The sequence below is a fragment of the Conger conger genome, chromosome 5 (genome assembly GCF_963514075.1).
Source record: "Conger conger chromosome 5, fConCon1.1, whole genome shotgun sequence".
Lineage (NCBI taxonomy): Eukaryota > Metazoa > Chordata > Actinopteri > Anguilliformes > Congridae > Conger > Conger conger.
The window spans coordinates 3,987,842-4,005,341 of record NC_083764.1 but is presented as its reverse complement, the minus strand read 5'-3'; the positions used below and the strand labels follow the sequence as shown (position 1 = coordinate 4,005,341).

Here is a 17,500-nt window from a genome sequence, read left to right as displayed (position 1 = left end):
TTTATTTCCCATACTGTTCATTTTCTCCTGATGCATTCTCAATCTTTTAAAATTATACATTGCATAGCAAAGATTTTTGTTGCACAAACATCTCTCCCAGGGATTTATTGTCTTGATTTAATGACTGAATGATTTAATGATTTTAAAAAATCCTCGTCAGTTAACATAACATAGCATGGGGGCGACATGGCTCAGGCAGTAAGAGCAGTCGTCTGGCAGTCGGAGGGTTGCCAGTTTGATCCGCTGCCCCTGTTGAGAACAGGCCATTCAGCCTTCTTCTGCCACTAAAAACTGACCTCATGCTTAGTTTATCTTCACGTTAGATCCAGCACCATATCAAGCCTGGTGTTAAAACCCCCCAGCGTTTGCGTGTCCCTCTCTCCTCCTCAGTGAAGTTTATTGTACATCGCTCTGGATAAGAGCGTCTGCTTCATCACTATAATGTAATGTAATGCAATATAATTGATTGTAATGTAATGCAATGGATAGTAATGTAGTGGATTGTAATGTAATGTAGTGGATTGTAATGTGTGTTTCTGTGACTTCCGTCCAGGTCCTGGAGAAGTACCCCAACACTGCCATGAGTCATAAAGAGATCCTGCAGGTCATCCAGAGAGAGGGGCTGAAGGAAATCAGGTACGGCTCTAACCCCTTCCCACAATCCTCCTCACCAAACCAGGTTCTGCCTGTTAGCCAATCAGAGTGAAGCTAACATAGGAACCTTAGCGACTGATCCTGGATCACAATCCCAATTTTTTTACATTTTAAATTGAAGTGGCGGTCGCCCCATTGTCTAAGACACTGGATGCATCCCATGGTCTCTGCGGAATCCTGACTGACAGCAGCAGTGCTGATTGGCTACCAGCCCAACAGGGAAGCGCAGGATTGGCTTGTTCTGGGGAGGCAGGGCTACCATTGGTGGGATTGTCCTGGGCGCGTAGCTCAAGAGTGCCCCCTAATGGTAGATCAGTCATGCGGCGTAGCCCTCGGACACAGCCGCCTAGCCCAGGGGACAGACCGCAGAGCGACGCTACCCTCTCCCAAAATCTCAGAGGCCACTGTACTGATGGGACTGGCCGACAAATATAGCTGGGCATTCCGAAATGAGGGATAAGATCGGTCCTGGCACTGAGATCGTTTGGGGATTTTGTGGAAACAGATCTTGGATGTTTTGCTGAGGGCGGGACTTAGTGTCCTGTTTATCCCCTCTCTGCATGTGCACCACCCTGTCTGAACGTTTTTGCACCCTTTAGTGTGGACTACATTCACCAATTGAAGGCAGTGTAAAAAAAAAAAGAAGAAGAAGATATTGACAACATACAGTACATACTTACATACAGGCTAAATCCTGAGACACATGAAAAATGATGAATATGCCCGAAAAGATAATTGTACCAAGCAGCTGTTTAACAGTAAGATAAGAGTGGGCAGTGTGTGATGATATAAATTGTGTGTTGAATAAACGGTATTGCAGTGAGAGGGCGTGGCGAGGCCGGTCCCCAGGCCTGCGGGCGAGTCGGGGCAGGGGGAGGAGGCGACAGGTGTCTGACGGGGGTCTCTGTAGGATTCTGAGACACCCGTGCGATAACGAGGGAACTAATGAGTAATTCTGCAGTCTGTTCCCGACAGGAGGGGCGCCGTGCGGGGGGGGGGGGGGACTCTAAACAAAGACTGACGACACCCTGAGTGTCAGTACCGTGCGTGTGAGTTCGGGGCAGGGCGGGCCGGGGCAGATGGTCGCCGTCGGAGCAGAACCGGACCTCACTCCCAACGGGACCGGACTCACGGTCGCCTGGCGGTCAAGGTTGGGCAGCGCCGCGTAAACGGGCCGTGGATCTCCCCGACCGCCTCGCCGTCTCGAGAGCCGCCAGGGCATCGAGCGCTCAGCTGACCTCTGACCGCTGACCTCTGACCGCTGACCTCTGACCTCTGTGGTCTGTGGCCGGGTCCCTGAAGGACGAGGCTCTGTGTGCTGCCTACGTACACGCTCAGAAGAGAGAGACGGCGTTCTTTGGCTCGCGTCCGTAGAGGAACCCTTCTTAGTCCTCTATGGAGCATACCTTATTTGACTTGATTCTGTAGAGTAACCGTTCTTAGCTCTTTATGGAACCCTCTGTCATAGGTGTGAGGTGTGAAAGCTTAGAGACAAGGGACAATTTTGCCCGACAAAGTACCTTGAGCTAGGAATTCTTCTTCTGCGGAACGATATAAACCACTCTGCTGGAAGGAGACCTTTCACACGTCTGGAGTAAATATGTGGCCTAAACAGCGTGGCGTTGAAGCGCTGTGTTTATCACCGCAAGACGGAAGACGTCGGCGTTCACCTGACGGATGCTCGACGGGACTCTGGCGAAAGTCCACAGTGTTGACAAACGCTCCCTCGTCTGGATGAGAAAGACGTTTCGCCCCCCCGTTCCCGGTGCTCCGGGCGTGACGGTGGGTCTCAGGCAGTAAACACCGGCCCACAAATCCCCCTCTGACTTCATTAGCCACAGCCGGCGCGCTTAGCGGTAATTGCGCGATAAATCCATAACAATGGAAGACGCCGACCTCAGCTGTCTGCGTGGCGGTTAAAAACAAAACAAAACGAAAGTAAACTTCGCCGCAGACGACGCGGGAGCGGCCCCTGTCTTCAGAGGCCCCCTGAAAATCGCCCCGCCGGCCAATCAATTCAGGGGTTGTGTTCCGTTTTAATGAGGACGGAACACCGACCAGGGCTTGTGTATCGGGGGGGGGGGGCGGGGGAAACAAGGTAGAGAAGAAAATAAATACCTGCTCTTGGTTTTTCAAAAGTAAAAGCTATTTATTTGTTGTTGTTTTTTTAACGAGCGAGGTGAAACGAGCTCCAAATGGGTGCCGTTTGTGCCCGCGCTGCGGTTTTGTTTTGGGGACGGAGGTTTGATCTGCGCCAGGCGGAGGCCTCCGTTTTAATCAGCGCTGCGCCTGGCCGCCAGAGCGCCTCCTCTGCACACCGCCCGGCTGCGGATCGCAGCGATCGGGGATATGAGCCCTCAGAGCTGATGTGCGTCTGCCTCTCCTCCGCCCTGTGTGCCAGAGACACGGCTCACTCACTGTCTCTCTCTGCCCAAACTCCAGTGTGGCACCGCAGGGTAGGGACAGAGCCAGGCAGCCAGGACGTTGTGTGTTCAAACATTTACCCCTTTATCTCTCTCTGCCCAAACACCAGTGTGGCACCGCAGGGTAGGGTTAGAGCCAGGCAGCCAGGAGGTTGTGTGTTCAAACATTTACCCCTTTATCTCTCTCTGCCCAAACACCAGTGTGGCACCGCAGGGTAGGGACAGAGCCAGGACGTTGTGTGTTCAAACATTTACCCCTTTATCTCTCTCTGCCCAAACACCAGTGTGGCACAGCGGGGTAGCGACAGAGCCAGGCAGCCAGGAGGTTTTGTGTTCAAACCTGGCTTCGTACACACGTTGGTACATCTATACAGTCCAGCCAGGGTGTTGGTCTGCTCTGGTCTGCTTGGTCTTTGTAAATGGTGCAGTGATGGCCATTGTTTTTGTTAGGGTTAGTATTATGGTTCGTGCTCGGATTAGGGCTTGGGTTTGTGTTAACATTGCTGTTCTTGTCCTCGGCTGGGGTTGGGGTTAGAGCAAGTTGCAGTACGAAAGACTGCAACTTACACGGCAAACCCGGGAGCACTTTGTGACATGGTGCAGATTTTGTGCAACTGTACCGTGTAATTGAGCCACAAAACCCAATCGTCATACTGTAGATATTACAATGAATTGTAATACCAGCTCTAAGCCTCATTCATATTTTAAATCACTTCCATGTTCGTCTAAGTCTTCAGCATTATATCACCGCTTGCATAAGCCTCCCAGTCTCCTGCGCTGTGAATCGTTGGATTTGTGTTCTGTTTTTCTCTCTTTCTTTATTACAAACACGGGGTAAATGTTTCAGTCCCAGTTGAACGCTCAGAATCCTTCCCTGTGTTTCCAGCAAAGCTCTGTGCTTAATATAGGAGGGGTGTTGTTGTTGTTTTGTGTTTTTCTTTGATGATCTGAACCCGCTCCCCCCCCCCCCCCCAGTATGTCAACGTTTGCATTTTTGTGCTTCTTGATCCAGTGCAGTGCACCATCTTTGTTTTGTTTGTCGTTTCTGTGTGAACACCAGCTCTTATACTCGTCCTCATAAACTTCTAATTATTATTTTTTTATTTCTTTGCCCTTTTTGGTTTCATTGTCTCTCTTGTGTCTGCAGAAGGTAAGAAAAAAAAAACTTTCTCTTTAACTGTTCTTGTGTTTGAAATGGACTAACTCTGACCCTCTTTTTAACGTTTGGTACCTGCATGTGACTGTAGTTTAAAAACTGACACCCCCACCCCCACCCCTCAGTAAAACGGGACCCCCAGACCTGGGTCTAATACATAATGGTTTTGCATTCAAACCATTTTCTGTGCTCGATTGATCTTGCCTGGTGTATTAGAACCTACGGAATACTCCTCCTGGTTGGCTGGTTGGTTGCAGCAGGGAAGATCAATCGAGCACAGAAGTGGATTTGAATGGTAAACAGTTGCGTGCCTTGGCCCAGGGGTGCAGGACAGCGGGGGTTTGCTGTGGCCTTTAGCCTTAGCGGTTAGCGCTCCCCTGTGGCCTCCCTGCCCCAGGAGATGGTCTCCCGGCCGTCGCCTCTGTCCTGCGCACTCGAAGACCGTCCTTCTCGCCTCGGCCATAACCGACGGCTGTTCTAACACACGTCAGCATGCTCTGCCACTGAGGATTGTGGGAATGAAAAGCACTACGTTTTTAGCTGCTGTTGTTTGTGTGTGAATCCAATAACTATTTGTTTATTCGGTTTTATTTTTTTGTCTGTTTATTTTTGGGTGGGGTACGGAACCTTAACCCCCTCCACCCCCCCCCCCCCCCCCCCCCAACCCACTTTACTCTGTCCTTTTTATCTTTTTATCTCAACTCAACTCATATTGTGCGTGATATGAATTCACAATATTTAATTTATGGTCAGTGTGGATACTGAAGTGTGTGTTTGTTGTCGTTTGATTAACCTGCAGATCCTGTGTGACTGTAAACAATCCTTTTATGGTACTTTTCCTCTCCCAGATCTGTTCCGGCACGCCCCTGTTGCTTTGCACCCCCCCCCCCCCCCCAAACGTCACTAACGTTAGCTCACCTGCAAAAGGTGACTGGCACCATGACAGTGTTCATAACTCTGGTTTTGACACAATGTATTTTTGATCATTTTCAGTCAAATGGTTGTGTGTCTTGGCCATTCCCATCTTGTTTTTCTGAAGTGGAAAACCCAGGCAAAACGAAACAGACGAAAAACAAAATATTTCCGTGTCCCTGATGCGCACTGTATATAATGTACATTAAACTGGAGATCTACGATCCTGACTTCAGCTGAATCCAGAAATGAGCAGACCCTGCGGCTCTCCGGGACCAGGATCTGTGATTAGCCTTCTTAAAGAGGATCAACCAAAATAGGTTGTTGCCCACAAATTAGTTTCCCCGGCAGTGTCGTCAGCCTCTCCGCTAAACACTCTTCATCAAACACCATCTCCGTGTAATGTCTCATTTCCATAACGATGGTGTTTCTTTTCTCTGATAATCGAGATTTAGATTATTTATGAGCACTTACACATTATTAATACACCTGCCACCCCGCGAATCCATAATTCATGCGTACGGTAGCGTACAGAAAGTACCCGTTTATTTAGTCTCACTGGAGTATTGACTTATCCTTATTTATTTTATTGTTAAAAGCAGTGGATAACGCGATGTTGCATCAGGCCACGTATTTCCCTCCGACCGAGCCTCCGTGCATATCTGATACGCAACGCTTTCCGTCAGGATGGGAGAAAGCGCTATTCTTTAAGTTCTGACTGATTCCCCCAAAGCAAAGGGAGAAGGTGCCGGAACAGCGGGGGTGTGGGGGTGTGGGGGTGTGTTCCCTTCAAAGCAGACGTGTGATTGGCTGTCTCTCTCCCCTCCCCAGTGGCACCTCCCCGCTGGCGTGCCTGAACGCGATGCTGCACACGAACTCCCGCGGGGACCAGGGCATCTTCTACAAGGTTCCCGGCCGCATGGGAGTCTACACGCTGAAGGTGAGCGGGAACGCTGCGTCGGGAACGTCGTGTCGGAACGCCGTGTCGGAACGCCGCTCTGAGTCGGCTGCTTCTCCAGAGGGAGAGGCACAGCGTATTTACAGAGACGACATTCCGAAAAGAAGGGGGGGGGGAAAGTTCCCGAAAGCCTTTCCGCTTTTCCGAACGTTTAATTTAAATTAAATTAAATATATATTTTTGGAAAATATTTTCACTGCAACATGTTTTTTATCCAAGACACTTGTATTATGCAAAAAAAAAAAAAGTGAAATACTGAAACTTTTTTCTCTTGGGTCTCAGGAGAGAAAATATGAGTCCAGGGTTAGGTCCTCCTTTTGTGATTTTGTGGAAGAGTTTATGTAGGTCAGCCTGCTTTAAAGTGCGTGAATGTGTGTGTGTATACATGTATTTATGTGTTCAAATGTACAGTAACTCTGTGTAGTAAAGGAAAGGCGCACTGTTTCGAACCTTTAGCTGAGTTTTGTTCTTTTTTTCTGAAAGTTAACCGTTTTTGCTCTCTCTATGATAGGGACTGCAGGCGATAGCGTCCTGTCTAAACTTAAATTGGGAATCGTCAGAAAGTCATGGTCTGTCACATAGTTCGGTTATCTTCTCCAACTCCAATTAACGGAGACCGTGAAACTTAACTCCACACTTTATTCTATCCTAGAGGTCTGTGTCCTACTTGTGATTTTAGGTCTGTAACTTTCAGGAACTTCCACTGAAGATTGTGTTCAGGGAATGGTTCTGGTACTGTGCATATATTACAGTCCTAAGTTACACATTAATATGCAAGTACATTTGGAGGGCCGCAGTGTCTGCAGGTTTAACTCCAGTCCTGGAGGGCCGCAGAGTCTGCAGGTTTAACTACAGTCCTGGAGGGCCGCAGAGTCTGCAGGTTTAACTACAGTCCTGGAGGGCTACAGTGTCTGCAGGTTTAACTCCAGTCCTGGAGGGCCGCAGTGTCTGCAGGTTTAACTCCAGTCCTGGAGGGCCGCAGTGTCTGCAGGTTTAACTCCAGTCCTGGAGGGCTGCAGTGTCTGCAGGTTTAACTCCAGTCCTGGAGGGCCGCAGTGTCTGCAGGTTTAACTCCAGTCCTGGAGGGCTGCAGTGTCTGCAGGTTTAACTCCAGTCCTGGAGGGCCGCAGTGTCTGCAGGTTTAACTCCAGTCCTGGAGGGCCACAGTGTCTGCAGGTTTAACTCCAGTCCTGGAGGGCCACAGTGTCTGCAGGTTTAACTCCAGTCCTGGAGGGCCACAGTGTCTGCCGGTTTAACTCCAGTCCTGGAGGGGGCGCTGTGTCTGCAGGTTTAAAGTCCTGGAGGTTTTTCACACTTCATGTCCTTGGACTGTGGAACAGATATACACACAGAGATACAAACATGTACACGTACACATACACACACACACACACACACACACACACACACACACACACGCACATATGTATATACACACACACACACATTCACACACATATGTACATACAGTATACACACACGCACACAGCCACACACACACACCCACGTGCATGCGCACACACACAGAAAAGCACCCTTGCACACATACCGTTGCACACACGGCTCTCTGGCGTCTCTGTCTCCGTATGAACCGCACATTAATCAGTAAGGCTGTAGCCTTGTGGAATCAGAGTGTGGGCCCCTGTGAGGTCTGCCTGGCCTGAGCTCCCCCTGGTTTGGCCTGAACTGAGGCGCGTTGCTCTGGCTGAGCACTCAGCCCCCTCCCCGCGCGTTTGGTTTATCTGTCATAAAGTTGCCTAACTCAAAGTTCAGAGCGGAGACTCACGCTGTTGGGTTTAATTGGTGCCCCTGAGCTGAATGAATTAATTGAGTATTACTCCCACAGAGGGTATTTCTCTGTTTCAGTACATTCTGACACTAACCAGCGCGGAGAACCAAGACCCATGTGCGCAGAGGAGCGCTGCCTGCCTGTGATTGGAGAGCGAGGCTTCGGGATTTGCATAATGGCAAGATTTTAACCAATCATCGTGTCTTTGGATGCTTCCCAGTCATTTTCTAACGGAATTCCATTGGATCCCTTGCCTTTCCAAGTCTTGTGATTGGTTGACTGAAGTTGACTCTTGGACTGTTTTTGCGACACAAACTTGAGGGGACGTTACTCCTGTCTCACGATGATTATTCACGGCCGTCTCTCAGGTGGGTTTTATTTTATTTATTTATTTTTTCAGTTTTCCGATGGACAGAACTGAAATGCAAACGTTAAATGTCAGAGGAAATGCCAGGGTGGCGAAGGCATTGTTCACAAAACGCTCCCTCTTTCGGGAACAATTACACAAAAACCGGGAGAGAGCCTGATTTATCTTCCTAGCATTTCCTTTTGTACCCTCCTTTTAAAAAGCTTTTTTTAAATCATTTATATGAACATGAGTGTTGTGGCTTTATCGTGATGGTGCTAAGCGGGTGATGGATGGTGTAGCGTGCCCGCGTTTCTAACCTCGCCTCCGTGCAGCGCCCCGTAAACATAATTGATCCGGGCGCGGCGTTCCTTATCTCCAAACGGAGCGTTCGGGAATGCTCTGCATATTAACAGGACGACGCTCCGCTCCTCCGCCATCGACCTTGAGAGGGAAAAACCCTGCCTCGGCGTTCCCTCTGTGTTGTGGTTTCTTTCCGCTCTGGCGGTTTTTATCGCCCCGGCTTCTGACATCTCCGGGAGCTCGTCGAGAGGACCCCTTCACGACCCGATGGTGCGACTCTGCTCCTCTGCCCGAGTGTTTCTGCTCCTCTCTGCTCTGTCTGACGCCCGTCGCGGTGAACACGCCTCTCTCCCGCCGCGGACGTTGCTGAATGGCCAACTCTCCGCGCTGCGAGCTTCTGAGTTCCCCCGGGCCACTGCACACAGAAATTGGGGTGAGGCCTTTAAATCTGCCCCAGCACCTCCACACGGGTTTGGGGTTGTGCCTGAAGGACCCAGGCCGTGTGCCAGGCCAGGGGCACTCCATCTTACCCAGAGAGGGCCAGTGTGGGTGCAGGCGTCTGTTCCAACCGGGCGGTGACACACCTGACTCTACTCACCAAGGTCCTGAGTAAAGACTCTCATGGTCGATTAGTCTAACCAGGTGTGCCAAAGTTTGAGCCTCCTCCCACACCGGGCCTTTCTGGGTAAGATTGAGTATCCCTGCGCTGGACTAACACAGCACGAGAAACGCAGTACAGGACGGGAGGCCTTGATCCAGGGGCCTGTATCACGAAGCAGGATTACTAAAGTAGCTGGATAACTTCAAAGAGTAAAACCCAGAAACCTTCCAAAACGGAGAATTGATTTAAGTCCGAAACCGCTGTTCCAGGTTTCCAGCGATCTCGGTAATCCTGCTTTGTGATATACTTCTTTTGGTTTTGGGTCGGTTGGATTTCTGCCTCGCCTGCAGAGGTGGAAAGTCCAGGAGGTCAGAAAGTCCTGCCGTGCGTTTCGTGCGTTTCTTCCACCCGTCAACTCGGCCAGCTGATCTCACTCATTATTTCCGCCTCCAGGCTGAAGAACTGCACTCATGCACAAACCCGGGAGACTGGAACGAAACATGGGGGGCGCACTTTTACTTTCTGGACCTGGATTTCCCACCTCTGGTTGTCCAGCACCCCCGGTTTATGAATAAGTTATTGAGTGAAGGTGTTGGCTTTCCTCCGCGTCTCTCCGGGAGCAGACTGCGCGGGGACGGGATGGGATTAGCCCTCCTGTGGATGTTTTTCCGCTGAGCCACCGCTGCTCAGACCTCCAACCTGCAGCTTTCTGATCTCCGGCCGCAACCCAACACCCTCGGGCACTGCTCCTCTTCATTATCGTGCGCAGTCCGACCGCCCGTGAGCCGCGTGGTGGAAACTCCGAAACGGGGGGCGCGGGGTCATCCGCCGGTCCGAGAGGAGCGGGCTCCGGCCCCGATTTACACTTCCACATTTTCCCCGAAATGTGCTTCGTCAGCACTGAGGAGTGTGGCGCAACGTCCCGCGGCTCTTACGGCTCTGTTTGTCTCCATGGTGACGAGGCGCTGTTTGTTTACGTTCTTGAGAACACGACGGCGCCGGGTGCAACCGATCCATGACTCGCGAAGTGTCTGTGTTCCGTCTGGCTGTCCGATCAGCGCTGCGCAACACAGTGTGACCATCTGCCACAAAACAAAAGTGTGTTATGAAACTTGTCAGAAGTGTAAATCAGGATGAATCAGTGTAAATCAGGATGAATCGGTGTAAATCAGGATGAATCGGTATAAATCAGGATGAATCGGTATAAATCAGGATGAATCAGTGTCAATCAGTGTAAATCAGGATGAATCAGTGTAAATCAGGATGAATCAGTGTAAATCAGGATGAATCAGTGTAAATCAGGATGATTCAGTGTAAATCAGGATGAATCAGTGTAAATCAGGATGAATCAGTGTAAATCAGGATGAATCGGTGTAAATCAGGATGAATCGGTGTAAATCAGGATGAATCAGTGTAAATCAGGATGAATCAGTGTAAATCAGGATGAATCGGTGTAAATCAGGATGAATCAGTGTAAATCAGGATGAATCGGTGTAAATCAGGATGAATCAGTGTAAATCAGGATGAATCAGTGTAAATCAGGATGAATCAGTGTAAATCAGGATGAATCAGTGTAAATCAGGATGAATCAGTGTAAATCAGGATGAATCAGTGTAAATCAGGATGAATCAGTGTAAATCAGGATGAATCGGTGTAAATCAGGATGAATGTTCCCGGCCGGCCGATCCGGCGTGATCGGGGGGAAGGCTGGCGTTCTGGCGGGTCGCCTGGCTCCATTCCGGGCGTCGCCAGGAAGTCTCAGAGTTTCGTGTGTCCCAGTGTCTCTGCTTTCCTCTCGCCACCTGACAGAAAAAAATGTTTTGTGACACGATACAAGTGTCTACAGTGTGTTGCAGTGAAAGTATTTTCAAAAATATTATTTTTTATTTTATTTTTATTGAATGTCCCTTGTCGGCTATGTCTCAGCATATTAGAATATATGGTTCTTCAGATTAAGATCAGAGACTAGTGTCCTCTACCGGGGACAAACAAATTAATTGCCGTGTAATTAGGTGGATATCGTTAGGAGATGATGGTGTCCTAACAGGACGAGCAGAGAACCATAAAAATACAGCCCAAAAATCCTAAAAAACACAAGATGAATTAGTACTCGCAGCACATCTGTTTCCTGAAGGGAAAGTAGCAGGGGAGTTGAGAGGAGCAGGCCGGCGGGAGAGCCGTGTCTGAGTGAGTCAGAGGTGGCGGTCCAGGTCTTTGTTCTGTGAGCCGTAGTCTCAGGGCGGGATGCGGCTGTAATCTCTGGCAGCGACGGCTCCTTTAATTACCGTTAAAATGGCTTCCGTGAGAGAGTCACGGCCTGGGCTCACTCTGTCGTCCCGGCCGTCGGGTCCATTCGGAGGCAGAACCCCGCGGCTCAGAGCTGGGTCAGGCGGTACCAGCGGGGCCGGTCCATTCCAGCTGGAAGGGGGGGGGGTTTGGGAGGGCGGTGTGGGGTTTGTTTTCCCCCCTCCCCGTGCCTCTCGGTAGGTGTGTCTCCGCGCCAGACCTGATCTCAGCCGCGTTTGGCTGCGCTGTCAGGCGCCAGTGGAAAAGTTATATCACAGCCGATGCCAACTTTCAAAAAAGAGAACACCAACCCCCCTGTGTGTGTGTGCGTGTGTGCGTGCGTGTGTGTGTGTGCGTGTGTGTGTGCGTGTGTGTGTGTGTGCAGCCTGTTGGGAGTGTGAAGTCTGTAGCCTGTTCATCCCTTGAATGATAATGTATTTGCCCGAAAAGGTAATTACCTGTGGGGGAGAAGGGGGGGGGGGGCAGTGCTTCCTTTCTCACCTGGAGATTAGGGGCTTATCACTAAACACTGCTTTCAGAGAGAGAGAGAGAGAGAGAGAGAGAGAGAGAGAGAGAGAGAGAGAGAGAGAGAGAGAGAGAGAGAGAGAGGGTGAGAGGGAGCGAGAGAGTGATAGAAAGAGAGAGAGGGGGGAGAGTGGGAGCGAGAGAGAGAGGGAGAGAGAGATGGAGAGAAAGGGGAGAGAGATGGAGAGAAAGAGGGGGAAGAGAGATGGAGAGAAAGGGGAGAGAGAGGGAGAGAGAGGGGGGATAGAGAGAGAGAGATGGAGAGAGGGAGAGAGAGAGATGGAGAGAGGGTTTCTCTGCCATGCAGGATTACCCTCATCTGCAGGTTCTCAGCCAGATTGTTGCCCTGTGATGAGCTGATATGAGCCAAGGCCAAACCTCCTTTCTCTTTTCTGTGTGATTTTAACGCAGTGCGGGAAAAGATGAGTTTCTGTTCGGCCCAGATAATGGGAGCCCCCCCCCCACACACACACACAGACACACACACACACACACACACACCCCCTCACCCCCCCCCCCCCCCCCCCTCCTGAACTCTCTCCTACTGCAGGATCTGCAGCGATTTATTCCCAAAAAAAGCCGGCTCGGCGAAACACTCTTAAAAACCCGTAAAAACCCCCCCAGAGCGAGCGAGGTCGTGGTGAGTTTACTGTATGGTGTTCAGCAGATGCGTTGCAGCAGAACACTGGTGTCTGGTGGGGTAACAGCCTCTCAGAAGCTTCTCCACCTGGGGCTATTTCTGCAGGCAGAACATTCTGCTAATGTTTCGAACGATCCGTCTCCAACAGGAAGTTTGCTCTTTCGCAAGCGTTTCGCCGTTCCATTCCTGTTCCTGCCGGCCGCTCTCTGTAAATGATTAATAACCTGAGAGACGGGGGCCACGGCTAGACTGCTGCAATGCGATGAAGACGAGGTGATTGGCTGCTGGGGAGAGAAATCCTCTCGGGGTTTCAGTTACAAGAATAGGATTGTAAAAGCCTCGGTGGAGACTTGTGAAGACCAGCCGGGAGGCCAGGGTATCGGCACCTGATCGATTAAAATATCAGAACTCAGTTCTCATGTCCCGCCATGTCTCATGTCTCATAGCCTGTAGCCTAGCGGCTAAGATGGATGTAGCCTAGCGGCTAAGATGGATGTAGCCTAGCGGCTAAGATGGATGTAGCCTAGCGGCCAAGATGGATGTAGCCTAGCGGCTAAGGTGCCTGTAGCATAGCGGCTAAAATGGATGTAGCCTAGTGGCTAAGGTGCCTGTAGCCTAGTGGCTAAGATGGATGTAGCCTAGTGGCTAAGGTGCCTGTAGCCTAGTGGCTAAGGTGCCTGTAGCCTAGTGGCTAAGATGGATGTAGCCTAGTGGCTAAGGTGCCTGTAGCCTAGTGGCTAAGGTGCCTGTAGCCTAGTGGCTAAGGGGCCTGTAGCCTAGTGGCTAATGTGCTTGACTAGGACCTGGAAAGTTGGTGGTTCCAGCCCCAGTGTAGCCAGAATTAGATCAGTGCTGCTGTTGGGCCCTTGAGCAAGGCCCTTAACCCCACATTGCAGCAGAGGGATTGTCCCCCGCTTAGTCTAATCAAATGTAAGTCATTTTAGATAAAAGCGTCAGCTACATAACTGTAATGTGCTGTAATGAGAACGGAAGGGATCGTTCGGCCAATCAGCTGTCAGGGACCCGGGGGGGATGATTCGGTGTCCAGATGTGGAGAGGAAGTTTTTGGGAAAAGTGGGAATTTGACCCGGACAGCCGTGTTTAGTGCTCCTGCTCTTCCTCAGAGTGCGCGGGGGGAGTGTTAATCACTGCTGTGAGCCAGGGCCGGGGGTCAAACGCCTCGTCCCAACCGCGGGCTTTGGCTCGTTACCAAACAGGCAAGCTGCGTTTTCCAGTGAAAGTTACCTCAGTAAAATCTATCCCCCTCTCTCCCTCTGTTTCTCTCTTTACTTGCCTCTCTCCATCTCTTTCCCTCTCTCTCTCTCTCCCTTCTTCCCTCTCTCCCTCCCTCGATGAGTATTTTTTTTGCTGACCTCCTGATCTGTCCGGTCGGCGCTGGACACCTCTGAAGTGATTGCGCGCTGTGATGTTTTTGGCGGTCCTCCAGGGCCGCGTACCCCCCCCCCCCTTACCCACAGTTCCGAGGGGCGGCCGCCACGTAAAACGCCGCCGGGAACGTTCGGCCGTTTCCCCGCTCCGTCTGAGAACCAAACGGAACAGACACTCGGCAGGGGGGAACGGGGAGAACGGGGAGAACGGGGGAGCTGGCGTGGAGCGTTTCCCGATCGATGGCCTCGTCGAACGCTGCAGCACAGTCCTGGGCTCGGGTGCACAGACGGAGTATTGATTGGGCCAGATTAAGCCCAACAGCCCTGGGACCGTTTCTTTGGCCGAAATTATTAAATCAATTGAGGCCCCCGTTGAGGGGGGAGGGTTTGAAACGCAGTCTGGCCTGGCAGATGCCCGAGTGAAATTGTTCACTCTGCTCTCATAAAACTGCCATGAAATGAATTGCTCAACTTGTGTGTGCGTGTGATGTGTGTAATTGTGTGTGTGTGTGTGTGTGTATGTGTGTAATGTGTGTGTGTTTATGTGTGTATGTGTGTAATGTGTGTGCGTGTGTGTGTAATGTCTGTGTAATGTCAATAATAATGTAATGTGTGTATGTGTATGTATGTGTGTGTGTGTGTGTGGGTGTGTGTGTGTGAACAGAAGGAGGTCTCGGATGACGGCTCGGACAGCAGTGACGTGGTCTCGGATTCCCAAAGTCCGGAAAACGGGAATACCGCCACCAGCAAGGAGGGCCGGAGGGGCAAGTGGAGAAGAGGTGAGACCCCATTCCTGCAGTGATGTTACGTGCTTTCTTTTCTGCTGGGTGGACACTTAATTTATGATTTTTTTGTAGTGTGCCCTTATGTTAGTAGTAATATGATGTCAGCATTTATTTTGAAAAGTTAGTGCGGTAGTTTGTTTTTAAAGGAGCAGTGTGTTTTAAAAGAAGACAATCTTTTGAATCAATGAAAGGTACAAAAGTGGTTGTGACACGTCAGCTGCAGTTCCATGTTGAGCCACCGGGGGCGTACAGAGGGCGTTTTGCTGAGCTGGTCTGTGCTGGAGGGACATTCATCAGCAGAGAACAGCGTGTGTAGCCCTGTTCACGCTCTCACCGGGAGAACAATGGCTCCCATCCATCGCCCGCGATAACTCTCCTCCGCCAGATTTATGAATGAGCGAGCGAAATCGCGAAACTCGGTTATCTTCTATTAAATTGTTCCTCCACGAATGTCTGACTGTTGGAATTAATCAAAATTTTTAAAAAAAGGAAAAGTAATGTAGCTGAGAGTAAAAAGGCGAGCAGTGTAAGGATCCGGAGCTCAACCAGCGTGGCGGATCCTGCTGACCGCGCAGATTCTAAACTCCAGCTTCTGAAAACTTTCAACAATGAAAGTTTTGTGTCTACATTGTTAAAACTGTCACTCTGCAGTCCCCCAGCTGAGCTGCACTGAGCTACTGCAACTGCGCCGAACCACGCCCGGTTGTACCAAACAGCCCCAAACTGCACCAGAGGGGGCGGTCCGGGGTTTGCACGGTGCTGTTGCTGGGCGACGGTGCCGTCTGTGTGAACGGCGTTCCCTGCAGAATAAAGCGTGCTCATCGCTCGTACGCCTCTCATTTGCAGTTTTGTCTTTTTCGTTAGTCAGTGTTTCTTCAACGCAAACACCCCCCCCCAGAAACAGGAAGTAGGCCTCGATAACATCTGTGACCACTTCCTTATAACGCGGCAGCCTCCGAAAAAAGCAAAAAGCAAAAAAAAAAAAAAAAGGGGGGCCCGTTTAACAAAATATTAACTTCGCTTCAAACGCTGGCTCGGAGAGGTTCGAGAAACCAGAAGAAGCCGATCGCTCGGGAGGTCTCTGCACGCACGGACAGACTGGCCTTCGCTGTGCGGCGGCCTACGCGGAGCTCAGTCCATGCACAACGCCAGAGGAGCGGAAGGAGGGGTAGATATCGCGCTGAGAGCAGGCGGTCGCTGCCGCTGTGTGCCGCAGGAGAGGGAGCGACGCCCGAACCCGTCGCGGAGCTCCACCATGCTCGGCCGCCCGGAGGCCTGCGCTCTCCTGCCCAGTGAGTGCAACAAAATGGCCGCCTCTGCCCGCCCGAACAGGGCGTCCACCCTCTTTTCCTCATCGTTGAATTTATTCATTTATTACGTTTGTTTATTGTCCTGTCTTCTCGGCGGAGAGTGCAGGAAACAGCTCTGGGTGGATTGAGAGTGAGGTTAATTTCGGGGGAGACCTGGCGGATGGCGACATGCGAAAGAGGAATTTATTAATATCTCTTTTGGGTGCGCGGATACGGGCTCATAAATCGGGGGAAATGAGTTGTAAAACGGAGGGAGACTCTGAATGGCTGACGGGGATTAGTCATTAACTCCCGAGCTGCTTAAAACACCGTGACTTTTCCCTTCTGTGTTTCTTAGTTTTGGTCTGTTTGTTTGTTTATGACGATGACCTTGCAGCCTTGCAGGAGGTGTGATTGGTCACACTTTGCAATAAGGACCCATGAATTGGCATGAACTAATGTAGTTGGTAACTAGCTAACTAGTGAGGAGTTAATCTGCACAGCTCTGTTTATGTATTTGTCCATCATTAATTCATGTTAACAGCTACATTAGTCATTGCCAATTCATATTGGAATGAAAAAGTCAGTTAATGTATTTGTTAATGGTTAACTAATTGCAAATTCATCCTATGGTTTGCTAATGTATAAATATCATGCAACAAATATCTTAGTTTGTTGCTAACAAATGCATTAACTAATCCAAAGTTAATTTCATGCTTAATTACTGTATTTGTGGATCATTAATTCCTGTTAACAGCCACATTGCTGAATGCCAATGAAGCTCGTTGTAAAGTGTGTCTGGTGTAATACCTGGTGATTCGGGTCGCGTTTGAGGCAGAATGCAGTTGTGTCGTGGCCACCAGACACGAGCACAGCGCAGACATCACTGTCTCCTGCTGAAGCTCACTCTCTGACCTGAGTAACCGTGCAACGCTCGCCTAGCAACCCGCGATGCCCCAATTCTACCCACGACATCGGTCAGAAAGGAAGGAATCGGAACCATACACAACGCCTGTTGGTATGGTTGTTCCTTCTTAAAACGGTTTACATTGCAGTTATTTATCTGACGCTTTTATCTTTTATCCAAAGAGACTTTCAGTTGATTAGACTAAGCAGGGGACAATCCCCTGAAGCAATGTGGGGTTAAGGGCCTTGCTCAAGGGCCCAGCAGCTGCACTGATCTTATTCTGGCTACACTGGGGCTGGAACCACCAACCTTCCGGGTTCCAGTCATGTACCTTAGCTACTGGGCTACAGACAGTTTTAACCCCTTAACCTGGTTTCAAAAGGGTCCAAAGTCGATATCCAAAACCAAAGTCACGTCTGAGTAGTAGCCCACAGGCATTTTTTCAGACAACTTGCAAGCTTAACTCTCTCTGACGTTATTGATCCCAGCAGTTTAATCCCCCTGACCCATATCTTTCACAGGTGTGAACTGAGGGTTG

At 50.2% G+C, this 17,500-nt stretch overlaps 1 protein-coding gene across 1 annotated transcript in view; it reads left to right on the top strand.

Moving 5' to 3' along the window:
- asxl2 (ASXL transcriptional regulator 2) overlaps nucleotides 1–17,500 on the top strand; it is a 71,091-nt gene that overhangs the window by 20,709 nt on the left and 32,882 nt on the right. The window contains exons 2-4 of the mRNA XM_061241520.1: nucleotides 554–636; nucleotides 5,977–6,085; nucleotides 14,646–14,760. Coding sequence (XP_061097504.1) covers nucleotides 554–636; nucleotides 5,977–6,085; nucleotides 14,646–14,760 — 307 coding nt within the window. The remainder of the gene's footprint in view (nucleotides 1–553; nucleotides 637–5,976; nucleotides 6,086–14,645; nucleotides 14,761–17,500) is intronic.